At 39.8% G+C, this 27,420-nt stretch overlaps 1 protein-coding gene across 2 annotated transcripts in view; it reads right to left on the bottom strand.

Moving 5' to 3' along the window:
- FRMD3 (FERM domain containing 3) overlaps nucleotides 1–27,420 on the bottom strand; it is a 206,055-nt gene that overhangs the window by 80,054 nt on the left and 98,581 nt on the right. For both annotated transcript variants that reach the window (XM_030567430.1, XM_030567428.1), the window contains exons 3-4: nucleotides 24,536–24,578; nucleotides 11,947–12,025 (exon numbers count right to left, since the gene is read on the bottom strand). In XM_030567430.1, the coding sequence (XP_030423290.1) occupies nucleotides 11,947–12,025; nucleotides 24,536–24,578 (122 nt within the window). The remainder of the gene's footprint in view (nucleotides 1–11,946; nucleotides 12,026–24,535; nucleotides 24,579–27,420) is intronic.

A 27,420-nucleotide genomic window follows, 5' to 3' on the forward strand; every position in this document is an offset into this window, starting at 1 on the left:
CTTATCCTCCAACCTCCTGAGGCACACCAAATTTCAAAAGGAATCTGAATAAGCATCTATATTTTAGAGGACTTGGAAAAGTTGACAGTGACAGCTTATACTGTCCTTCTAGGATGTCACCTGATGTACTGGAATTTCACTGAGCCTGCCTGCTCTACTAGCCTGGGCTCCCTCTCCCTGTTTTGTTGAATTATGCTCTCAGGCCTCTGGCAGCACACACATGCAGGTAGGAACGCAGCAGCTGTAGAATCACAAAGCATCTGCAAACAGTTCTCTCTGGGAAGACTCAGCTAGAAAATCACCCAGCACTCAAGTGCTTCCATCTGGAAAGTACATCCAAAATAATATTGCCTTGCGCTATAGATAAATCTATACAATGTAAGCTCATAAATTTGCCTCCTCCGTCAATGTGGAGGAAGATACAACTTCTCCTTTCCGCCTCCCTCGGTTAGTAATTGCACAAACTGAGTTTTTAATAATAAACAAAAAAAAGTTTAATAACTATATAAGGCAGATTTTAAGTGATTATAAGGGATAGCAAACAGAACAAAGCAGATTACACCAAGCAAATAAAACAAAACATGCACACTAAGCGTAAGATCTTAAAGAGACTGGCTTCAAGAAGTAATTTCTCACACTCAATGTTGTTTTGGGCAGGAGGCAGAGTTTTTGTAGCTTAGAGTTCCAGTTATTTCTCTTTACAGACTAGACTCCTCTGTCTCAGTCTGGACTCAGCTCTTACCTTTCTCTTTGTTCAATTCCTTTGTCTCTTCAGATACGTTCAGCAGTCTTCCTTCCTGGGCAGGAAGGCAATGGAGAAGAGTCCTGTTTGCCTTACTCCCCAGCCTTAAATAAGATTTACAAAAAGTGGGAATCTTTTATTTCCCAGACTTGACTTCCCCCTCCTCTTAGTGGTAAATTACTAGAAGTCCAAGATGGTGTTTAGTACCAGGTGACAGAACCACCTGAGCCAGTAGCGTCACAGCTGCATCTCAGGATGCCTCTCAGGAAGGAGAGAGATCAGTATCTTTAAAGTCTTATTGTTTCTTCATAATGGCCCATCAAAGCCGATGGCCTGTTGTCTAGTGGGTGTCTCCCAAATACACCCCCAGTTGTAATTGTTACATAATCAATATTCCTAACTTTAGATACAGAAATGATACATGCATACAAAGTGGATAATCGTATTCAGTAAATCATAACCTTTCCAATTATACCTTACAATATCTGTCCTACATAAAATATATCTTAGGCCACATTCATATCATAAGCATATTTCTATGAAGAATACGGGGTGTAATGTCACACTGACCTTTAAACAGAAGTTGTGATGCAACCTTAATAGCAACACTATGGTATACACTGGTTAGAATACTCACTTGTTATCTGAAATGCCATCATAAATTGTTAGTTTGTGTGGACCAACCCATTCATTTAAACACTGGCTGCACTATGGAATCTCTCTCTCATAATACTGCATATAGTAGAAACAACATCCGTGATGAACACACTGGCTCCTGCTGAAATTCTCTCCTTTAGCTCTACAGAATCTGAGACAAACTTCCAAGCAAAGCTGAGAGGCCTTGGGGCAGAAGTGGGCACTGGGGCACAGGACACCTGGTTGTGAGAGTTTCCCAACCCCTCTTCAGAGCTGGACACATTAGAACAAAACTGAGAAAAACGACAGTCACCTTCTGTTGGCTACACCACAGACCAGCACTGAACACCAGAAGCAAGAAGAGAGGCATTTCTTTAGGGACATTTATCTAAGGGGCAGCCACCCAGGAACTCAAGTTCAGTACCACCAGCAGCAACAGATCATCTTGGAGCTCAGCTGCCAGTGCTGAGCTCCTTGCAGCTCCATTTGAGCACAGCTGCAGGAAGCTAATCAGCCAGGAGGGATTTTTGGAAGGTCTATGTACTACTGGAATCCTTCAAGACTTGCACTGGCTATGCTTGGTCCACTCCCACCTTCACCTGCATGGGCAACTTATGGAAATGGACCTCCTGGGCTCCTAAGGCACCATTGTCAACAGACATCCTGGCAGGGGTCTCTGTTTACATGTCTAGGTTATCTGGCTATGTATTTACCCCATATAACCTGTGCCAAGCAATCTTGCCTGTAAATCTGTAATGAACTCTAGAATGGAGCATGACTCAAAAGTGTTAAGTCTTCCACCAGTATGCCTCCTCCTTTCTCCAGAACACAGACTATTGCTAAATATTAAATCAACAGAACATTATATCCCTCTTCAAGCAAATAAAAAGGTCACTTTACAGGAAGTCCCTTTGGTGTCTTACAGTGTTGGATGTTTTCGTAGGAATCTTGTCCCTGAGAGGCTTCATTTACTCTTGCACTGCTCTCTACTATTTATTTTTATCTGTCTCACTGATGTAATCTTTGTCTAGTCACAGCTCACTAATCCATTTTAAACTTGATGCTACTGGAGCACAGGTGATGAGGAAAAAAAAAATGTGTTCCACCTTAGTGAATTGAAGGCCTTGGTGAAACGAAAAATCCTTAATCTGCAATGACAACATGCTAAAACAGGTTGTGGCAGAACTGCATCAGGGCAAACCAGCAGTATCGAAGCTTGTATCTTTTAATCATCCTCTCCAGTAAGTAAATCAGTTTGCACAGCCCTGGGAATAACCACAACTCTGGGAACAAACTTGGGAAAGGGTGTTCACCATCTAGTGAGTAACAAAACAAATCCTATGAAAAGGCAGCTCATGGGTTCATCACAGCACTTGATAGCCAATTCTGAGGCAAACAGATCTGCTCGTACACTGCAGGTTGATGGTTTCTGAGTCTGAAGGTGGAGTAAAGTGTGAGATAATACTGGAACCAGCAAATGGTGAGCAGAACTCTGGAGAAGTGGGATTAATCATGCACTAGGCATACTTCTGTTTGAGAACAAAAGGTGTACACGCTTTCAGAATACAGCACAGGAACAGAGATATTTAAAACCACCACCTTCTCTTGTAGTATCAACTGCAGTTGACACACTGACAGCAGTTGATCCCATTAAATTACATTATTGCACACGATGGTCAATAATGTGCTATACGCAGAAATCATCCAAAACTGTAAATTCCTTAGCCAACCACTTACACCTAATAGTGTCCTGTGGCATTTCTCAGGCAAATAAAGAAATTGATGAAGTTAATATACACTGGATTATTTAGTGTTGACTTAGAATTGTATTAACGGAACCAAATGTTATTAAAATAGCAATGTTTTTTGCTAATCACATCCCTTTTAATGCAAATGGGAAGAGGGAAAAGGCTTGCACTGTAGAAAGAAACACACAGTATTTTCTGCCTTTACTGCTCCTTATGGGGCACAAAACACTGACTGTCTAGGCTCTTCCATGTTGTGTAATATTAATATGCAAATTAGATACAATTAACTTAGGTTTAAATAGAGACTGAAAATGGTTAGGTCATTACACTAATTGAATCTATTTCCCTATGTTAAGTTCTCCTTACACCTTCCCTGGGTCATCTCAATTATCACTTCAAAGGTTTTTTTTTCCCTCCCTCTCCTGCTGACAATAGCTCATCTCAGTTGATTGGACTCTTTCAGTTGGTATTCATACTTCCACCTTTCCATGTTCTCTGTATGTATAAATATCTCCTGTCTGTGTGTTCCATTCTATGCATCCAAAGAAGTGAGCTGTAGCCCACGAAAGCTTATGCTGAATAAATTTGTTAGTCTAAGGTGCCACAAGTACTCCTGTTCTTTTTGGATATACAGACTAACATGGCTGCTATTCTGAAACCTGTCTCTACTAACAGATTTCCCCTAATCTCAGTCAGTCCAAACATCTCTCTCTAAGTACAGTGTGTTACAGTTCCCACGAATAGATAGCTTTTAGATTCCTATTAAAAATCTGTGCTTTTGATATCTTGGAAGCCAGATTGTAATTGCCCCTCCTCTATGCTTTCTATCCGAATGATGAGTAAGTACATTATTTTGTCTGATATAGAGTTGGTAAAAAAAAAACAGTGGGCTCCTAGGCCAGCTCTTTCAAAACTCCTGGATGCAAGTTATCCAAACCTCCTGAATGAAAAAAAATGCACAACTTTAGTATCTGCTGTTCTGCATCTTCCTGAAGAACCAGTGGAATGGAAAGTGTTATCATAGGATACAACCACATCATCTGGTTGCTTTTAACTACCTCCTAGCACAATAGGGGCCTTTGGGAACTAACTCATTATAAATGTTAGATGATAATACCTCCACCATAGAAACATTTCAGCTAAGAGCAAAACTCACCTATGTGATCACAGAGGGGCTCTTTAATGCATATACTGCAGTTATTTGGCACAGTGATGCCCAAGTGCAGAATATGTGGTTGCAGATCAGAGAAGATTTTCTCCTATTTTATGTCCACTAAGCAAATAAAATAATTTTCTAGTAAACCTTATGCTGTTTTGCACCTAATGGATTTTTGTAATTTAGTCTGTAAAATAAATTCATCTGCTTCTTAAGACTACAGATCACATCTCTGTAAAATTTTAAGTAATCTTGTCACAAATATCATACCTGATCCTACAAGTGGCTTCCCATGGGTACACCCCACATGAAGTTCACCACAGGGCGGGTTCTACATTCACAAAATTGCAGGGAAAAATGCAGCTGACCACGTCAACTTTATTTTATATAGGTTCTTTGTCCATGCTGTCAAACTCCCAGGGGCAATTTGGTTTTATTGTCCAGAGTGCATGGAATAGTGCATGGTAGTATAAATTTCTAAATAAGCCATGAAGTGGGAAGTGGAGCATGAAAAGCAGTGAAAATGCTACAGTCCTCTGAAGGTGTCCTGAGGCCCACGGGTTCTCCCATATATCAAGATGTGCGATTATTTGGAGGATCATACCCCCTACTCACTCTGCAAGCAGCAAAACATCCCTTATCCCCCCCACTGGAACACAGTTTCTGGCCTTTACCCAAACCTTTCCTGCTAAAGAGATGATTTGGTTCAGTTTTTCTTTGCATATATGAAACACCAGGGAAAAAATGTCTGACTATCCAGAAACTATTTATGTTGGCCAAGATTTTTCAAAACTGAGTGCCTAAAGTTAGGCTCTTAAATCCAGATTTATGTACGAAATCAACTGGCCTTATTTTTCAAAAGTACTAAAGACGAATCACCAAACACGGACCTGCCGAGTACTATGCACGTTTGAAAATCAGACCACTAAACATTAGCCTTTATATGATATTTACAAAATAAAATGCTAATCTGACAATAATGTTTTTATTTCATCTACTTTGCACAGAAATATTTTATACTGTATTTTTTTATGACAACCAAATGATTCAAGATCTGTTTCTAAAACATGATTTAGAAAATAACATGAAGGTTTGCTGAAATAATCCACTATTTAGAAAATAACATGAAGGTTTGCTGAAATAATCCACTTTTAACATGGTTTGTTTTATTTCCCCTGTAGTGATGATATTGGTTTCAGCAGCAGATAATCATGGATTATGGCTGATTCAATATTATCTTTTAGACCTTAAAGGGACTTTGGGTGTTCTAATTTTAACAGCACAATCATAGACAAGACACACTTCTAGTCTTGTAATATGACTGTGCAGGGATTAAGAGTTAGGAGTGCATGAGGCCCTTGGGTTTGAATTAATGGCACAAAAATGAGTAATGTTTTCTGTTTTTTTTTAACCAAAGCAAAAACAGCGACACGAACTGCCATTTAAAAAAAAAAGTTTGTGCCAAAGTAGATCTGAAAAATCTATGGGTCTATTTGTCTTGCTACTGTCACAGACCCATTCTTCCCATACACAATCCTACATACTTCCATGCAGCAAGCTGATGCACAGCCCATCTCTAGGACAAATAGGGGGTTTGGAGACCCTCTCTAATGCTTCTCTACAGGCTGCTCTGAGCCCCTTGCTTTTTCTCTCTCCACACAATACAGCAGTTTAAACATCCCTTAATTTCAAACTAAATAAATAAAATAAACCACCACTAGTACAGCTGATTAAAGTGGATATGGCAAACTAGATTAGATGTTTATGTAATATGCTGGCTAAGTGCATTGTTTCCGTTTCTAGTGTCTGGTCTATCAAGAGATTAAAAGCTTACTTATACTAATAAACAGTTGCACCTTTAGCTCCAGTGGTAAATATACTTTGGAAAAAAGATATTGAATTCTATCCCTGCTGATGACTGTGGGGATGGGGCTGTTACATCTCTCTGCCCGCACATGCACACTGCTAACCTCATCAGGTCTGTGATACTTATGTGACACAGGTTCGTGGAGAATTAATCAGCTGAAATGTGCCAAAATAAGGCAAGATGGTTTAAAAAAGAAACTTGGAAGAACACTGAAAATGTGTGCGCCTTCAAGCTCACTATCACAGTCCTGCAGTCTCTGCCCAGAAATCTGGCTGCAAGAAGGTGGTCTGAGTCAATGAAAAGAGAAACTAAACTGTGTTTGTACAGGGATGAACAACAAGATGAAAAACACGGGGTGGTCTTTTCCCCCGGGTTGTTGATTACTTGATTAGAGTATGTTAAAAATTAGTAGTTACTGTTGTGGTCTGGGATGTTCAGTAAGGTCAGACAGATGCTGCTTTTTACAAGCAGCGTTCATTAGTCTGTTAGAGACAGGCTGCTGCCCACATCCGACCCGCAGATATCTTGTATCTCCTGTATCAGGCTGTGTCATACAGAGAGCCACATACACTACGGATATAGTATCGGAGGCCAAGATCACACAGATTACAGACATGCCTAGTGAAATTATAATGCCTGCTCTACACATACCCACCCCTATCCTCACAGTTCCTCCCCATGGCTGCTTCATCAGGAGAGGGGAGGGGGCTCACAGGTCCCTTTCCTTCTATTGCTTTCTGATCAGCTGAAAGAACTAAGAACTGAATTCATTTGTAAGGGTAGAGTGCTAGTTGGTGCGTTATGGGTAAGGCTGCAAGTCTGTCACAGAGGTCAGATTCCTTGATTTTCTGTGACCTCTGTGGCTTCAGCACACCAGCTGCTGCTGGGGCAGTCTCGATTCACCTCCCCCCACCCCCCAGCAGCATTGTTTGGGTGTGGGAGGGGGAAGGGACACGGGACAGAGTGAGGCAGGCTCTGGAAGCAGCAACATCCCCCTTGCCCAGCTGCTAGGCAGAGGGGTGACCAGGCAGCTCTGCAGGCTGCCTCGGCCCAGAGCTCTGGCTTCGCAGCTCCCATTGGCTGGGAACTGTGGGCAGTAGTAAGGTAGTGTTGCATTTCCTGATTTTCAGACATTAAAGTTTGTATTTCCTTACCTCTACCTTTCCTAGTTTTTGGAGTTCTGAATGTAGCTGAACTAAATGTTCTGGAAGGGCATAAGGCATCACTGGGCAACCTCTCCTTGAAATTAAGATATTTTTGTGCAGTTAACTACAACATATTTATCCCTCAGCCTATATAGGCACCAGGTTCTCTCAGGCCACTATTTAAAACTTGATTTCTCTGCTATCTAGTCTAATCCTAAAAGTACAAAAAATAACCTAATAATAAGGATTAAAGGAAAAAACCAATATTTTGTCTGTTTTAGTTTGGTTTTGGCTGCAGCTGTTAGCCCTGAGGTCACTTCCTACACTGATTTGCTCTAACATAAGCATTATTTGGCTAAAGGCAAAAAAAGTATCTATCACAAGTCAACAGCTGCCGTGGAATTTCCACATGAAAAGTTTCCAACTGGATCCTTCTGCTTCTTATTGGCAGCTAGGTTTTGAAACAGAGCAAAAGGTCTGTTAGGCTGCTGAATCCTGAAACTACCTGGTCCCCCGTACCAAAAAAAACCAACTAGCTAGTGGAGTCTTCTGGAATTGCCATTAAGGACCGGAGCTGACCTTAAATAATCTAGCATCCAGACCAGTCAACTTCTTAAAGGGAAAATCTGTAATATGTAGGGTCTGGCCACCCAGCTACCCCTTCCCACCGCTGTGTTCATTTATTGGTCCCTTAGCACGGTAGTTCTCAGCAAGGAGTAGTGTTCCCCTCGGGGTTTTCCAGGGGGTATGTCAACTCATCTAGATATTTGCCTAGTTTTACAACAGGTCACATAAAAAGAACTAGCAAAGTCAGTAGAAATTAAAATTTCATACGATGACCTGCTTATACTGCTCTATATACTACTATACATTGAAATGTAAGTAGAATATTTATATTTCAGTGGATTATTTTATAATTATATGGTAAAAATGAGAAAGTAAGGAACTCTTCAGTAATAGCAAGCTGACACTACTTTTATATTTTTATGTCTAATTTTGTAAGCACGTAATTTTTAAGTGAGGTGAAACTTGGGGAAGGCAAGACAAATCAGAATCCTGAAAGGGGTACAATATGGAAAGGTTGAGAGCCACTGCATTAGCAGTTTGAAACACTTTACACAATTAAAGCCACCTGCAGCTTAGTAGTTAAATTTACATACAGATTTATCATCATTTCAACATGTGTACCCACCATTTAAGCAGACATCTAACAAGAGACCTATTAGCTTCACTGTTGGTGGCACCCACCAGAACTTTTAACTCCTATTTAAATTCTACACCCGTTATCACTTCTCTCCTTTTTTTAAATAAGCGAAAAAAAGCCAACACTCTGATAGGACTTTGTTAAACATTGGCACTCAAAAGCAAGGGAAATGAGACCACCTCCTGTGAAAGATCTTCCCCTCTTCCCATCTATCCATCCATATCTCTTTGATGATTGTAGAGTATTCTATTAAAAATTAATTTCAATAAAGCTTTGTAAAGACTACAATGTAAAGTAGTTCATATTGTATATTTAGAGAGGGTCAGCATATGTCAGATTTAACCTTGTGTATCAAACAATGCAAGAGATGCGATACAGTAAATGCCATTGTACACACAGTGGAGGGAGTACAAAATTAAGTACAAAGAGAAATACTCAGAGAACTGTAGCTAGGACTTATAATTTGTGCACTACAGCCATGGTGGATTAGCCACTGGGCCAATGGGGCCTGTGCCCAGGGGCCCCAGCCAATGGGGGCACCCCGACACCCTGACTCGTCCAACACTCCTGCCAGGGAGCGGGGTCAGGGTGTGGGGGCTTGCTGCGCTCCTGTCGGGAAGCAGGGCAAGCCCCCAAGCCATGACTCCTACACCCCAGCAGGAGTGCCAGGCGAGTGGGGCAGGGCAAGACTATGCTAGGTGGCAGGAGTGCCGGGGGACTGAGGCGGAAGAGGTGGGGAAGGGCCCCGCTTGCTCTGGCCCAAGGCTCCACAAACCTCTAATCCGTCTCTGCACTACAGGACCTCACCCTTTTTTTTTTTTCTCGTCATATAGCTGTAGTCTGTGTCTGTGTCTATGAGTAAGCTTGCTTTTGGGTCTAGCAATTAGAACAGGAGATTAGGAGAAGAGAGACCAGATTTTATCCCTGAGTCTTCTACTGACTTCATGCGTGGCCTTGGGCAAGCTACTTCACCTTGCTGTGTCTTCGTTTCCATATTTAAGCAAGATACATTTATCTTGCTTGAATATGAGAGAGAATAACCTTTGGTAAAGTGCTCTGATCTTTGCAGACTCCAGGTGCTATCAAGAGTGCAGCATACTATCATTATGATTCAGCTGACTCCAGGACTTTTCAAGAGAGGCACACTCCTATGGAGCACAACTGGGGCAGAGGTCATCGTGCCAGAATGTCCTTAATTTTTTTCGAGTAAAATATCTGAAAACATCCATGGCAAGACATGTAACTCACCAGCAAGGAAAGGTACGGTGCACGTGCGGGGATGTCCTACTGAAAGAGGGAGCAAGGGTCAAGAGGAAACAACAACTGTTTACATACTGCTAAACACTGACACCTTTTATATCTTTTTAATCCACGGTCATTTTGAGAGAAGAAAATGAAGTCACTTAATTTAGTTTAGATAGAGGGGGTTTTAGCTCCCATTTATAATCCCACACACTGCCTCTCCTGTTTTAGCTGCTGCTGCAGCAAACTCTCAGAGCCTATATAGTTATACAATTACATTTTCCTATTTTTAGAAATGTTTCCTGTTCCCTATTTCCATGTGAAAGACCCATATAAGCAGCAAGAAAAACTGGCAAAATGACAATATGGAGAAATGAGCAAAACTGACTATACACAAAATGCTGTCAAATGCAAAAATTAAAATGAAAAGGAGATTATTTTTCCTTTAGTATTGCTTCTTGGCTTTTTAGCTAAAATCAAGAGTATTTTGCCTTTAGCATCTTTCAGTTTATAGTTATATTAACTGATACTTATAAGAACCGTAGGTAAAAAAAACTGGGACAGCAATTTGATTTTAAAATGACAACTTTTTTTAAATTAATCTAAAATCCCTCCCAAAAAGCCTACAGCGGTGGAATTTTGATTCCCTCTCTAGGCCCTGAACAGTGCATAGTTCCTAAAAGAAAGCAATATAAAGATAAGAGAAGGCTTTGATCAATTCAAAAGTTTTATAAATAGCAAAATCAATCAAGTAGCATTACTTACATACCATAGCTGCTTCATACCTATAATAAACGTTAAAAGAATGCATTCTGTGTAATATGCATATGGATACTTTGCCCTTATACAAAAACTTTCCATTATATGGCCTCAAAATATTTTATGAAGATTAATTAAAGAAGCCTTGCAGCAAATTTGTTGCATGCCCCAGGGTTACACCAAATTTACACAGAGACACACAGATTTGTCTAAGGAAAGATACTAATAATTACCCCAAGTATCCTAACTCTCAGTTCCCTGTCCAGTAAACCACTTAGTTCTAATATTTTACCAAAGGAAAGTAAATGTAATATGAACACCATTCTATGTCTGTTGAATAAATACATACATATCCAGAAAAACATAGCATTTAGCAGAATTCAATCTGTTACTACATCTTTCAGTACAATATTCAGTAGTAACTGGACCATTCCAATGCATCAAGTTATTCACTTGTATAAGAATCTGCAGGATTGGGAACAATGTTACTGAAGTGCTTTGAGAATTTCCACAATATGACTTATTTCATTGCACTCCCAGTTGTGAGGCAAACATGCAGTCCTGAAAAACAAAACTGGTGCAGGGCCACTACCAACTCAATTTTTTCCAATATATTTTTTGAAAATATCCATGGCAACAGAACATACATGTTAAACAAGTGAGGGCTACTTAAAAAATAAAATTAAAAATTAAAAAAAAAAAAAAAAAGAGAGAGAGAGAGATAGCAACCCTTATCCTCCATCCATCCAACATGACTGTTCTGCTGCCATGGGCATCTTCAAAAGAATTTATTGTAAAAAATTCAGACTAGTGACAGCCCTCGACCTCCACTCCTGCTGTGATCTGCAGGAATGCATGCATGCTTCACAACCGAAAGTATAATCAGCTGAGTAATAATAATAAAAAGTATGCAGCAATTCTATGGAGACGTTCCTGAGGAACGTCTCCAAGTTCTTTACAAACATTCTACTCAGTCCTGCAAACATGTGCACACGTGAGTAAATTCAGTGGGACTATTCACATTTATATTTACTAAATTAAGCTTTGCTACCACAGTGGTATTATCCTCCTTATTTTAAGTTGAGGAATCTGAGGCACAGAACAAATTTACCTAAAGCCATACTGTTAGTCAGCAGCAGAGCCAAGAATAAATCCTAATTCCAAGTCCTCTATTCGAACCACTGACTGCCTCAATCTATGGTGCATTCCGTTGGAACCCACGCTCTGCCACCACTCGTTTATGTTCATCACTTAAGCTCCCAAAGAGTGCTTGGAAAAGTGAAAGATAAATGTATGTTAAATAAATGCTAGCAAAAGCTCAAATGTTTAGCACAGCATGTGTGATGTTACATTTTGCCGTGAACCAAGGGAGACCGATCCTGCAACTAAATGCATGATTTCTTGACTTGGTAAAGATTTACATTAAATGCACAGACAGAAAAAATACCTGGTGAGCTCTTCTTTAATCTTCAAGGGTTCATGTGGGTAGAATTTCACTCTAAAGCACATGGTATATGGTGGATGAGCTGAAACATTATAAAAAAAATAAAAAGGCATGAGAACAGCAGCAAAGATCACCACCTCAATCACACTCCAGGAGAAGCTTTCAACGTTCTTACAAGATAGCCTATGAGATGATTAGCTCTGCAATAATAGGCAGCGCACCAAACAAAAACAAAAAAATAAAAAAATTCAATGAAACATATGACAGGAAAGCCCAAAGCATATGCAGGATCCAGCCAAACTACACAAATCAATTATTACATGGTTTTGAACCTCACGGTATTTATTGCTCAACTCATGCAGTGGAATAAAATGTAATTGTTTTTCATGTCAACAAATATAGTAATTCGGAAGCTTTAATCTCCTATCTTATTGCAGTGAAGTGCAAGTATGTCATGTATAACTATTTTTCCTGCTAATGGTAATGTCTAGATTACAAAAACAGAACAAGCCATTCATTGAATTACATTTGTACATTTTAAGAGTGTCTGCAAACAACTTACTTGTATCTGAACTGTTTTGTAATTAGAGTGCATCATCACTATCAGATAATCAGATCTCAAACTGAATTACTGTATCAGCAATATGGTTTGATTAAGTTTGATGTTTTAATCTCTCCAAAGATGATATATGCAGTGCTTAATTATTCCAGTAAAATTATAGTAACACAATCTATATCTTTTTCACTAAGCTGATATTTCAGCTATCATTCTAGTATTTGCCTATTATACACACACACAAATATATATATAGTATATTAATGAACATAGCTTTATACTTTCTTATTTCAAGCCTTAACACAGCAGCAGGGAGATTCTGTAGTTCTATTCCAATAATGTAGTTTCCAGTGAACACTTAAATGTAACTGCAGCCCAGGGAAGCCTATTATCTAGTAAGTATCCTCTTCTGATAATCATGCTAGGGTGAGAAAACCACAAGAGCAGAGCACTACTAACATGAAAGTAAGAGACCATGACTTATTCAGTCAGAAGGAACCACCACTGATAGACAGACAGGCTGTCAGGCAAGTAAAAAATTAATCCTGCTGTTAAACAATAGAATATCATTTATTTAAATATTTCTGGATGTTTTTTACATTTCCAAATATATTGATTTCAATCACAACACACAATACAAAGTGTACAGTGCTCACTTTATTTTTGACTAAATACTTGCACTGTAAAAAAATAGTATTTTTCAATTCACCTAATACAAGTACTGTAGTGCAATCTCTTTATCATGGAAGTGCAACTTACAAATGTAGAATTACGTACAAAAGACTGCATTCAAAAATAAAACAATGTAAAACTTTAGAGCCTACAAGTCCAACCAGCCCTACCTCTTGTTCAGCCAATTGCTCTGACAACCACGTTTGTTTACATTTGCAGAAGATAATGCTGCCTGCTTCTTGTTTACAATGTCACCTAAAAGCGAGAACAGGAGTTTGCATGGCACTGCTGTTACTGCCAGCGATGCAAAATATTTAGATGCCAGATGTGCTAAAGATTCATATGTCCCTTCATGTTTCAACCACCATTACAGAGGACATGCATCCATGCTCATGACTGGTTCTGCCTGATAACAAACCAAAGCAGAGCAGACAGACATGTTCATTTTCATCATCTGAATCAGATGCCACCAGCAGAAGGCTGATTTTTTTTTTTGGTGGTTTGGGTTCTGTAGTTTCTGCATCAGAATGTTGGTCTTTTAAGGACTTCTGAAAGCATGCTCCCACATCTCATCCCTCTCAGATTTTGGAAGGCAATTCAGATTCTTAAATCTTGGATCGCGTGCTGAAGCTATTTTTAGAAATCTCATATTAGTACCTCCTTTGCATTCTGTCAAATCTGCTGTGAAAGTGTTCTTAAAACAAACGTGCTGGGTCATCATCCGAGACTGCTATAACAAGAAATATATGACGGAATGTGGGTAAAACTGAGCAGGAAATATACAATTCTCCCCCAAGGTGTTCAGTCACAAAATTTAATTAACGCGTCATTTTTTTAACGTGCGTCAGCATGGAAGCATGTTCTCTGAAACAATGGCTGAAGCATGAAGTGGTATATAAATCTTTAGCGCATCTGGCATGTAAATATCTTGTAATACCAACTACAACAGTGCCATGTGAATGCCTGTTCTCACTTTCAGGAGACACTGTAATTAAGAATTGGGAAGCATTATCTCCCGTAAATGTACACAAAACTTTTTTCTCTTAGCGATTGGCTGAACAAGAAGTAGGACTGACTGGACTTGTAGGATTTGAAGTTTTACATTGTTTTGTTTTTGAGTGCAGTTATATAACAAAAAAACCTACATTTTTAAGTTGCACTTTCATGATAAAGAGATTGTACTTCAGTACGTGTATGAGGTGAACTATCCTATGATCCTAATTACCGTATTGTTCAGATGAATGTGACCTTATCTATCTAATCTCAGGAAAGTATCTACAAGATATCCTATATTTCTTTGAATCGAAGGTTATTAGGTACAGTACTCTTCTTCCCCACCCCCCATTGATAAATGAGACAGACTCAAACAACGTTTTTCTTGGGGGGGGGACTCATACAAGCTTTCTTTCCCCTATTTTACTTTTAAAATAAATTATAAGCCTAGTAAACAATCTTTTCATTGTAAGTGGCTAGCTCGTAGAGTCCTCATTGTGTGCATATTACTGCACTGAAGTCAACAGCAAGAAAAAATAATCCTCTCTTACACATTCCCATACATTTTTTGACAGCAGTCAGGACCACAAGAACAGCAACAAACGTTACTGGGGAAACATGATTGTCAAGTTTGCCAGTCACCTTCCTAAAACAGAATTAAGTTCAACCAATCACTCACACATTAGAGGTAGAAACACTGACAAATAAAACAGAACTTCATTTTCAAAAGAAAATTTCTCCACAAACTCCTCCCCGCCCCAAGGAAAATATAAATTGGGTTTATAGTAGCTATAAGGCTTTTTTTTTTTAAGAGCAGTTCTTTACCTTTCAGATAAAGACCAGCTGCTGTAGAAAAAATGCCCTAAGGCTTTGTCATGATTTCCTCCTGTGAGGCTTTGCCATATTGTTTAAATATATTCATAATTATAATTATTTCAAAAGGATTTTAGCACAGAGAATTGCATTGGGTGCAATTTCCTCACAATGAGGTTATTAATTCACCAGTTTATATACTAACAGAACTCAGCCAGTAAAGGAACTAAATGGAATAAAACCCACTTGAATTACACCATACATTGAAACTGTCAGCCGCAGTAAATCAAAACAAATTCCACATGAAGGAACTTGACACATTACCTGGCATGTTTCCAGGCAATTCATTTTAATGTTTGTATTTATATCCAGCTGCAGACCATACTATGTGCTAAAGCAACACTTAATTGTAAGAAGTTCTTAGTTGAATCTAAGCATCAGCACACACACTGTTGTACGAGTATCTGTCTCATAAAATGTTTCTGAGCAAACCCACCTGAACAGCTCTGCTCTTCAAATACAAGGCAGAGAGAGTTGACTAGACAGTTTCAGGAGAATGATTTGCCGATGAAAAAACTATACACTCACTTCTTCAGTCACTTTGTTCACAGAGCGATCATCATCAAAAGCAACCCTATTCTGGAGAACAGCTATTTATATAAGAAAAATCCTCTTGAAACACAAACTAGTGAAAAGCAGGTGTAAAAAAGAATCCAGAAACTTCAGGTGGATGGGTGGCAAATAGGGAAGCATGCCAACTGGCAGGATTTCTTAAACAGGCTGCCTTTGCATGAGGACAGAGCAACAGGGCTCCATATATACTCCCAACAACACTGTTCCTTTCAACTGACAACATGGAAGAGAGGCAGGCATTGAAGTCCAAAAGCAGATGTTTAAGTTATTTCTGTATTCCTGAGAATGCAAGTATGCAGAAAATTTTCTGCATACCTCAGTGATGTTCCATGTTGCCTGGGCAGTGTTAACATCTTAAAAGCTAGCAGGCTTTAAAAAGGTCTAGTATTCAAATATTTTTTATTATTCATCAACTCTGCAGAAGAATCTCTGGAGAATCCTGAACATATGCCACTATTCTGCTTCCCCTCTTGGCAAGTAAATCAAATGTTTATGCAATCCACTTGCTGAACACATGTAGGTGAGCCTGAGAGGATGCTAGTCTGTATGAGGTGGGTTTTTTTGGTTTTCGTTTCGACGGAGGGGAAGGAGAGGGATACCAAATGCACCATAAATTCCACATCATAGGTTCTTCGTCAGTTACTGTACAACACACATAGGAAGACAGCACAGCCTATTGACAAACCTAATGATTCAAAGTATTTTAACAAGCCTTGGAAGGGATCATATGGGAAGGAATATAGGATTTTAAAAAAAAGCCTACTTTAACAAGGATTCATGCAAACTCTTTCTAACCATTTTGCTTTGCATGGAGTCATGTCCACTCATTTTTTCTCTCAGTGTCTGTTTCTAACAGTCTGCAGAAAAGTTAGAACCAAACTCAAGTAAAATCAAGTTTCAGACAGTTTTTAAAACTTGGAGCACTTAGGGTATGTCTACACTTCAGTTATACACCCATAGCTGGCCCATGCCAGCTGACTTGGGTTCATGGGGCTCAGGCTAAGGGGCTGTTTAATTGTGGTGTACATGTTTGGGTTCAGGCTGCAGCCCAAGCTCGTGGACCCCCAACCTTGCAGGCTCCTAGAGCCTAGAGTCTTAGAGTTGAGCCCAAATGTCTACCCTGCAATTTAACAGTCCCTTACAACCCAAGCCCAAATCAGATGGCACAGGCCAGCTGCAGGGTTTAATTGCAATGTAAATGTACCCTTAGACCAGTGGTTCCCAAACTGGGGTTCGTGAACCCCTGGGGGTTCATGAAATGTTACAGGGGTTTCTCAGGAAAAAATTCCCTAATGGCAGACAGAGAGGTCCCCAGGAACCCCTGGCACCATGGGGCCAGCAGCCCAGAGCCCCTGGACTTCCAAGAGTTAAGCAGATCAAAGCAAGCATATCTATCACACCGAGGAGATTTAAACTTCAAGACTCCTTATAAGAAATGGAAAGGGAGGTGGACTTTTTTGGTGTTTTTAAAATTAAATAGGCAGCTAGTATTGTTTTTAAAATTATTATGAAGAACAAGTTTAAGCTTTGCTGTAATGTGCGTTGTTTGCCTGGACTGCCCAAGACCTGAATGCTTGTGTAGAAAGAACTCTTTAAGTTAGCTTCTTAAATACTTTCATGCTGGTTTCACATCTGATACTCCTTGATGAAACATAGGAGCCTTGTCTTATAAGAGGCTTACTCAAAATGATACAAGCTATGAAAGTGAGATCTTGGAAGAGTGTTGCCATTTTCATAATGTAACAAAAATACTGTAATGATCAATAATAATTAATAGTGTGTAATAAGCATGTCATAAAAACAAATTTTATATTTCCAAGATCATTGCTTTTATAATTTATACTCAGGTAAAGGAGAAAATCCCTGGAAATATTCATTTTTAATAGGGGGTTTGCAAGACTTGGCATTTAGTGAAAGGGGTTCACAGGTTGTTAAAAGTTTGGGAACCACTGCCTTAGACAAACCTGGCCTTTGGTTTAAGTTTCACTGCAACAATGAAAGTCAGGTGAGCTTTGGTTGATTTAAGAGTTTGTTATGAAGTTCTGAACAGGCCTAATTTCTGCATCTCTTCATTCTGGACTACCTAACTTCATCTCTTCGCGGGAGCATTAGGTGTGCATGTTCTGAGAGAGCTGCTGCCTGACCCCTTTTGGCTGGCATAGCAAACAAATTACTGTACTCCCAGACAGCAATGTCATTAGGAGTGGAGGTGATGAGAGATTAACAAATTGCAATGGCCCCCTGCCAAGAATATCATTCCAGCTCATCCTAGGAGCCAGGCTGATGTGAACTCTGATTTTGTGCATGGTAGAGCAGTGTGTTACCAATCAAGCCACAGAACTGATCTTCATGGATTTTCTTCCTTCTACCATATAATTTCCTTCCATAACAATTATAAAGGCCAGTCGGTCACTAGACCCTATAGTACTGGATGTTTCTCCCCAGTGAGCCAAGTTTACAGAATGGCTACAGTACATAGCACACACACAATTTACTTTAAAAACAAACAAAAGGTTGGACAAATAGCACCCTTGAATACACTCAGCACTGCTGTTGAGGTCAGTAGGAGCCATTCTGCCATAACCAGAGGCAGAATTTACCTCAAGAAGCTTGGCGGGGTGGTGGAGGGAGAAGGAAACTTTATAGATCAACATTTTGGGAGGTGAGAGGAGGAGTGTTGCTTTCTCTTTGTGACTCTTAAAATAGCAAATTCACCCCAAGGACACATGTGTACAGAAGAGGGAAAAAAATGTCATTCTTAGTTCTACAAAGACACGTCTACCCTACTTACCAAAGGGGCACCTTCAAGAATTTTCCAATAATACATCAACGTAAGTTGATCCCACTGGCAAGAAATCTGAAGTGTGGAGCACAAACCTATGGATTGCTAGCTCTGCACAGATTTTTGACCAGTACAAAATGAAACTGGCAGTAGTTCAAGAAATTAGACACCCTTCAAAGCCTAATACAGCATGTTTCCTTTCACAGGCAGAACTAAGGGCAGTAAAAATGGCAAGGGGGTATACTTAGAACTTGTGCACCATATGTTCTGATGCACTCCACTTACTAAAGAAGGTGGAAAACTAAAAGTAATATGCTAGGAGAAAGACTGGGTGCTGTGGCAGCATTCATACTATGTTGTCCCAAGACAGGCTATTGTATTGCCACATGACAAAACAGCATGTTCAGAGATTCTTCCCCACTTCCAGGTATTCTTATTAGATATAAAGAACACTTTTACCATAGTTAAAGAGAAGGAAATTGCAGAGCATCATATAAGCATCAACACCACTTATCCGGTGTACTTTAAGACTTTCTTACAAGAATTATTATAACCTATTGAATGTATGGCTGCTGAAATATGATAGCTATGTAACATGACTAAATATAGGGATCATGTTTGAATTGTTTTATGTATTATTCAACACCAAGAAATCTAGTCTGATAAAATATGCATAAGAAAACTATTCCCATCCATTCCTGTCTGCTCGTCAATACTGTACTTTGTGAATACAACATCTAGAAAGCTTTGTAGTGCTGGAGGAAAATTAAATCCCCACATATGCCAGCTGAGAGCAAGTAAACAGTCTGCTTAGGGACACAGAGGAGTTTTTTCCAGCTCTTCTCTACTTTTGCTCTATCTAAATCTCACTGGTCAATTAAGTTTAGAACATTATAAATCGTTAGTAGTAAGAACATCCTATTTTTGCCCTATAAGGATACAGATGTCCCTCATGACAGTGTATCACTGTTTTCTGAATTCTCTGTATTATGCTTACTATTATTCCTAACTTTTTACATAAAGTCTCTATCTAATATACTTCATATAAAATACTCCCTGCCATCCCTTTCCTCCAGTCCCCCAACACAGAAGTTTTTAACTGAAGAGCGTACTATATGATCTGTTTACCAACCACTTCCCTGCTTTTGTTTTCACACTCCTCATCCTCTACTGACCTCAGGTTTTCTTTTGGCTCACCTGGAATCATGATTTCATTTATTTAGCGAATACCCTTAATTTATAAAACCGTTTTTTGAATCTGAACCTCTGATATCATTAGATATTGCTGATTTTTACAAGAACAAAAATGCTTTTTGTTGGATAAAATACACATTAACAGGATAGCTAAAATTCAATAATTAAAAAAATTAAATAAATTGGATTTTTTTGATAAAAATGCTTTTTGAGATGGTTTTAATTAAGATATCTTTGAGCTATAATGTATCTCATCATGGAATAGGGATTATAAATTCTAATTCTATAGTATGAGACTATATTCACGTAATGTTTAAGAAAAGCTTTGTAAATGAGTTCCAATAGTTCATGGATTAGGAAACCAATGTTATGGGATTCCAGGGGCTTTTGTATAGATTATTTAGGTTAATCTTTTTATCCACCCAATAGGACTCAGTGCTCAGTCTAGAAGATACCAGCATAAATGCTTAGTTTTGCAGTTCTCAAATTGTGGATTTGTCTCTCCAGAGATAAAAACATTTTTGCTGTTAACAAGCATGTTAAGTAAATAAATATATAGAGGTGAGAAACAGACCTCACCCTTATTTCCCTCTGCAAATGTGTACACACAGAGTCAATCCCTTACGTTTCTAAAAGTGCAAAGTTTCAAAAACTTCAATGAATAGAAGATTGTTGGGGGCAGAACAGATGTGGACAAGGAGAAGAAGTCTGGAGATAAATGTGAGAAGGAGAGACAGGCAGTAGAAACAAACGTGAAACTGTTTGAGCAGCATATTCCAGAAGCCTTGAGGTCTTTCTGAGTGTAGCCATCATTGATTTGAGGTCTACCATACCATTCTCTTGCTAGAAGGGAAAATCTATAATGGCAGCAGGCTGTAAAAGAGATCCAGCTTGGGAATAAGAACCATTCAAGAAATGTGTTTGCTGATGTTTTAAAGAAAGTCGCACCAGTGAACTGGTGGAAGTCACTTAAGCACTTGGATTCAGAGACTGTTGAAGTGATAATTTCACTTTTAACAGCAATAGCTTCTTCTGCCGGTGTGGAAAGAATATTTCCTTCCTTTGGACTAATTCATTCCCAATCGAGAAATCATTTGGGACCTGAAAAAACAGGAAAGCCTGTTTTTCTTTTCCAGACTATGAACAAACAGGAAAATGAAGGTGAAGACAACCGAGTTAGCGGCAGAAGCCAATATTCTCATGTTGACCTGGCTGACAGTCCATTTTTTTTTGTTTTTTTAAAACAAAACATTTCGTTTAACTAAAATAGTTAAATAATTTTAACAAAAACAAACCTGATTTTAAAAACTTGACTGTTTAACAAAATTCAAAAATTCATAAGCTTGTTTTGTTAAAATATTATGTTTGCTGTTGAAGAAAAAATCCAGAATACATAATGTCATTTTAGTTAAATAAAAATGTAAATGTCTGTCTGGTGATGTTCGCCTCCTAATACACCATGGCAAGAAAATCCTCCAAATATTTATGATTAACCTGTTGAATTGGAGATATTTATGAAGTGATTGGGAGGTGAACAATCTGCTTCAATTACCTTTGGTAAAGAAATGACCAAACAATCATTCATTTTCTGATATAGCTGTAAAATTAATCTGAAAAGTTTTCAAAATAAATCACTTTAAAAATGTATAGTGTGTACCTTTCTAAAAATGAAACCTACATCTGAGTTGTGAAAAATATGTATTAAGGTTATAACCACCAACTAGAATGCACTTTTATGTAGAAATCCATGATTAAATCGAGTCTTCCTGATTTAAATCAAATCCAACCTGCACATTAATTTGGGGTATTTTTTAAAAGTGTTCATTAGTTATCACTGGTATGACGACACACGTGTGCATGGCCTTTGACAAATAAAATTGCAGGTCCCTGCTGTGAGAAGAGGGCAATTTCGAGTGATCCATTACCTGCCGTCCAGCACCAATTTCCAGCAGCTGGAGGTTCTTGAAGGACGCTCTGTCTTCCAATCAATACATTTGCTTACAAATTACCTTCTTTTTTTGGGGGTGGGGGGATAGTAGTGTGACAAAGTTCCTCCTCTACCTTGGTGGGTCCTGCACTTATTGGCGGATTTGCCCGCCTCACAGGTTCACCCTGTGGGTCAGGAAACAGCCCAGAGACCTTCCCCTCTGGTAGCGGCCACAGTCGAGGTCAATTCCTCCTATGTCTGATCAGGAGTTGGGAGGTTTGGGGGGAAACCCAAGCCCACCCTCTACTCCAGATTCCAGCCCAGGGCCCTGTGGACTGCAGCTGTCTAGAGTGCCTCCTGGTACAGCTGCATGACAGCTACAATTCCCTGGGCTACTTCCCCATGGCCTCCTCCCAACACTTTCTTTGTCCTCACCACCGGACCTTCCTCCTGATGTCTGATAACGCTTGCACTTCTCAGTCCTCCGGCAGTATGCCTACTCACTCTCAGCTTCTTGCACACCTCTTGCTCCCAGTTCCTCACACGCACTTCCTCTCCTCTAGCTCCCTGGCTCCCTCTGGCCTGACTGGAGTGAGCCCTTTTATAGCATCAGAGGGGCCTTAACCAGAGTCAGGTGCTTAACAGCCTCACTTGACTCTTAGCAGATTAATTGGAGTCGGTGTTCTAATTAGCCTGGAGCAGCCCCTGCTCTGGTCACTCAGGGAACAGAAAACTGCTTATCCAGTGGCCAGTATATCCCCCTTCTACTACTCTGCTGTTCCCAACTGGCCTGGGTCTATCATAGTAGATCAAGGAAAACATTAAATTTCACCTCTTCAGTCTCACCACATTTTAAAATAATTAAATAGCCTCATATATAAGTAACCTGAACTCTACCACCCAATGAAATCAAACACTACACTGAAGCATCCAAGTTTAAAAACAAACAAACAAACAAAAAACTATGCCTTTAAGGGCATGTGGGCAAAATTCTCCCTCCTGTCATAAATAAAGCAGGTTGACAACACTCTTGGGTAAAACAAGCAGCAGATCCCAATGACTGAATTCCAGTCTCTACAGACTCCTGGAAGGAAATCATTGACAATCAAAGTAGTTTTGCTTACTGAACAAGACTTTGTCATCAGTCCATTTATTAAAAAAATAATCCAGGCCATAACATTTCCAAAGCAACTTGGCTGACTTAGCAGCTAAAGAGCAGGCAAGGTTTTGGAAAATAGAAACCTCAAACAAATGTGAAAAGATTTAGTTTAACTTTTTAGAAATCTTTGATTAATTCCTAGTGAATGGAAACCAAAACGTCTAGTTAAATATGAGTGAACACTGTTGCAAAAAAAGCAAACATCGTTCCGGGATGTATTATCACTAGGATGAAGAGATGGCAAGTATGAAAAATCGAGATGGGGTGGGTGCGGGGTAATCGGTGCCATATAAGAAAAAGCTCCAAATATCAGGACTGTCCCTATAAAATCAGGACATCTGGTCAACCTAATTATCACCAGGAGTGTTGTAAGCAAGACATGAGAAGTAATTTTTCTGCTCTACTCTGTGCTGATTAGGCCTCAACTGGAATATTGTGTCCACTTCTGGGGGTCACATTTCAGGAAAGATATGGACAAACTGGAGAAATTCCAGAGAAGAGTAACAAAATGATTATAAGTCTAAAAACATGATCTATGAGAGAAGACTGAAAAAATTGGGTTTGTTTAGATTGGAGAAGAGAAGATTGAGAGGGGACAAAACAGTTTTCAAGTACATAAAAGGTTGTTACAAGGAAGAGAGTGAAAAACTGTTCTCCTTAACCTCTGAGGGTAGGACAAGAAGCAATGGGCTTAAATCACAGCAAGGGAGGTTTAGGTTGGAAAACTTCCTATCAGGGTGGTTAAGCACTGGAATAAAATTGCCTAGGAAGGCTGTGAAATTGCTATCATCTTAAAAGATTTCTAAGAACAGGTTAGACAAACACCTGTCAGTGATGGTCTAGATAATACTCAGTCCATCCAGGAGTCCAGGGGACTGGACTACATGACCTCTTGAGGTCTCTTTCAGTCCTATGATTCTGTGTCACTCTCCTTTTCACTCCCACCTCACTCTTTTTCGTTCCTTTCCGGGGGAGAGGGGAGAAGACTGACGTGGGGACAGGACAGGGGAGGGGGAGAAATAAAAAAAAAACACAACACAACACAGACTTTTTAAAATAAGACTACCCTTAAATTAATTGATAGCCAGATGTCACGTGTTGTAATTTTCTGCTTGACTGTTGCTGGTGTTTAGCAGCCCACTGAAATTATCCAGCATTTGAGATTACTGGACTGAATTGATTGTATAAGGCTGTGTCTACACATAAAACACTAACGCAGTACAGATGCAGCAATGCAGCTGCACCTCTGTAGAATTTCAGTGTAGACACTTACTACAGCAATGGGAGGAAGTATTCCCGTCACTGTAGATAATCCACTTCCCCAAGAGGCAGTAGCTAGGTCGATGGAAGAATTCTTATGCTGACATAGTACTGTTTACACACAGGGTTAGTTCGATTTTAACTAAGTCGTTCAGGGGGAGGAGGTGGATTTTTCATACCCCCGAGGGACATTCAATGTCTATGTAACTTTTCAGTGTGGACCGGCCTTCACACTGCATTGCCACAAGGCAGAAGACTCCAATTTGATTGCCACTGTGTCCTGTTTCTATAGTCTGAAAAGGATTGGGTGCACTACAGAGCCAGAGCACTCAGTTCTTTGCATGAGAGAAGGATGCACTGAATCACTCCAAAGATGTTGTCAGGCATCTGGTTTTAGTCTTAACCCAGAAAGTCTGTAGTCATAATGAAGGGCCTTGATGGTAAGTGCTGCAGAGTATCAGAAGTATTGGTCATAGTGTGGAGTTCTCAGGGCTTCAAAAAGGACAAAGGACCCTCTTGCACCAGGAAACAAACACACACAACACAATTCATGGGCATTTCAAAGCAGGGTACCAAGACACAAAGTGGTCTGTTAGCACTTACATTTCATTTGCTTGGAGATAGACTTGTTGGGCTCAAGCCAGTGCTGAAAAGAAAGAGCAGAGGTCAGCAGTTAACGTGTTGTACAGTACAGGACATACTTAAAATTAAGAGGCTGTGAAAAATTGACACAATATTTTCATTTTCCAGTGAAAGCTAATTTATAGGGGGCACCTCAAAGGTAGAGAAAACAGCTTCATTGTGTTACAGCATAACCATAGTACAGAGAGAGAGTATGGCACAATTATATACACGAATGATGTTCTAATAATAGAGTAAGAATTGCTATTTATTTGGCATGATAAAACAAGCATTCCAAAGAGATCCATTTAAGGAGAGCAGCTCCACTGATCAGTCAGAGATTTAGACCTTATTTTTTTCTCCTCTGTTCCAAAGGAGATGTACATGTTTGTGAAATAAGGACAGAGAACATTCAGAATCTAAAACCTACATTTGCTAATCCCATTAGTGAACTGGATACTTAGTACAGTCTTTACAGCTGCTGCATATACTAAATCTTACCGTCTCAACCCATATCAGCGTACAAGTCCCTATCCTTTTCCAGCAAGAACTGGAAACTTGATCAAAAACAAAAATGGGAAAGGACAAAGAATACATTTTAAATTGAATGGTGTTGCTAATAGGATCATACAATGCACAGTGGTTGATTATGGACAGCCCGTGGGGTACAGGGTAATAATGGCTAACATTAGTAAATTTTTGTCTGCTTTGGAACAACAAACAATATGAGGTTGAGGAGGTGGGGGGAGATTTTCAGTCCTGCAAGATGGACTCATACCTATACAAATATCTCAGACTCAAATCTCAGCAGATGGACTAGGCGGGCACTTAAATAGCAATTGCAATAACATTGAGCTGAGCCACTGAGGCAGCCGTTTTGACTGATGTATGGATGGGTTGATACTCAATTGTCACTTTTGCCCATGGTCAGCCGCCTTTCCATTGAGATTTTTCCTGTACATGAAAAATCTCCACATTAAAATCAGATTTGTGCTGCAGCAGCAGTTGGTCAGCAAGTGTGCTGTTCAGCTTTACTAAGCATAATCAAAACTGTGGGACCTTGCACCAAAGGGTTCTTTTTAACTCATTCCCGGGGCGGCTCCAGGCACCAGCGGAGCAAGCATGTGCCTGGGGCGGCAAGCCGTGGAGGACGGCCTGCTGGTCACTGTGAGGGCGACAGTCAGGCTGCCTTCGGTGCCATTTCTGCGGGAGGTCCTTCGGTCCACGGCTTCAGTGGAAATTCGGCAGTGGGTAGGACCAAGGCAAGGACTGGCAGATCACCCGCAGAACTGCTGCTGAATCTGCGTGACTGGCGGACCTCCCGCAGAAATGCCACTGAAGGCTGCCTGACTGCTGTGCTTGGGGTGGCAAAAAACAGAGCCACTCCTGCTCATTCCATGCTAGCTCAAAAATCAACCTTTAAAAGTTCAGGAGTACTTGTGGCACCTTAGAGACTAACAAATTTATTTGAGCATAAGCTTTCGAATTTGTTAGTCTAAGGTGCCACAAGTACTCCTGTTCTTTTTGCTGATACAGACTAAAATGGCTGCTATTCTGAAACCTTTAAAAGTCCTACAGGGGCACTAAGCAATGTAAAAAAAAAAATACTAAGAGAAAGGCATTGGAAAAAGTCCCTACAATGTCTGTAGTATTGTCTGTCATAGCTATTGTAATGGTACCAACATGCAGAACAAGCTCGAGGTAATTTACAGCACTTGCTAATAGGGAGGTACAGTAATTTAATTTAAAAAACAAACCGGCGATTGCCTGAAAAAGCAGCTAAATTCAGCTGAAATTAGCGGTGGCGTGGGTTCTCATGTACAATTGCTAATGAAAGACAAGTGCCTCTAAAGCAGGGGTTCTCAAACTGGGGGTCAGGACCCCTCGGGGGCTTGTGAGGTTATTACATGGGGAGGTCGCGAGCTGTCAGCCTCCACCCCAAACTGCGCTTTGCCTCCAGCATTTATAATGATGTTAAATATATTAAAAAAGTGGTTTTTAAATTTATAAGGGAGGGTCACACTCAGTGGCTTACTATGTGAAAGGGGTCACCAGTAAAAAAGTTTGAGAGCCACTACTCTAAAAACCACATTTCTGAATGTGTGCAACTCACAATTTAGGGTTGTTAAGCATCACTGGCAATGGCAGTATTCTGGGTGGCAGGCACTGCTCCATAGATATGTTAGGCTGATTTGGAAGCTCAACCCTAGCTGCCTCGAAGAGAAACCCATTTCTCCTCCCTGACATATCCCACACCACATTTCATCCTACGGCAGAGGAAGCTGGAGAAAAAAATTAAGTCTGGAATAAATAAATAAATAAAAGAAAAGCAGTTTTTTTAACTATGGCATTCAAAAAGAGTGCTTGTCACTAACTTACTGGAAAATGTACTCACTTTTGATAACTCCCCCGCCCCCAACTCCATCTACAAAACAGCTTGGATTACACATGAAAAAATGTTGTTCACCTTGCACTGGAATAATGCATTTTAAAGAATTTCTTGGTGAGTAGTAGGTGATTACTGGGGAAACTAAAGATACATATTCTAAGGAGTTTGCAGTAGGATGTACATAACCCATGCCAAAGTAGTAGGGAAGAGATTAACAAGGAGCTCATTAGAGTAGGGATATAAGGAACTTGCACTCTCTCCCATCTCCACTCAGCCAGGGTCAGGAAGCTCCTGGGCCCAGATTCGGGTAGGAAGGAGACACTTGGAAAGTGACAAACCCTGCTGACTTGGTTTACAAGAGAATCTGAGAGTTAAGAAATGTTCCTTTTACCCTTGACTGAAGCAAGCTGTTTTTGTTTGCCATTTTCTTTTTTAAAAGCCAGGCTGAAGTAAGTGTCTCTGCTGTTTCCCATACACT

The sequence above is a fragment of the Gopherus evgoodei genome, chromosome 6 (genome assembly GCF_007399415.2).
Source record: "Gopherus evgoodei ecotype Sinaloan lineage chromosome 6, rGopEvg1_v1.p, whole genome shotgun sequence".
Lineage (NCBI taxonomy): Eukaryota > Metazoa > Chordata > Testudines > Testudinidae > Gopherus > Gopherus evgoodei.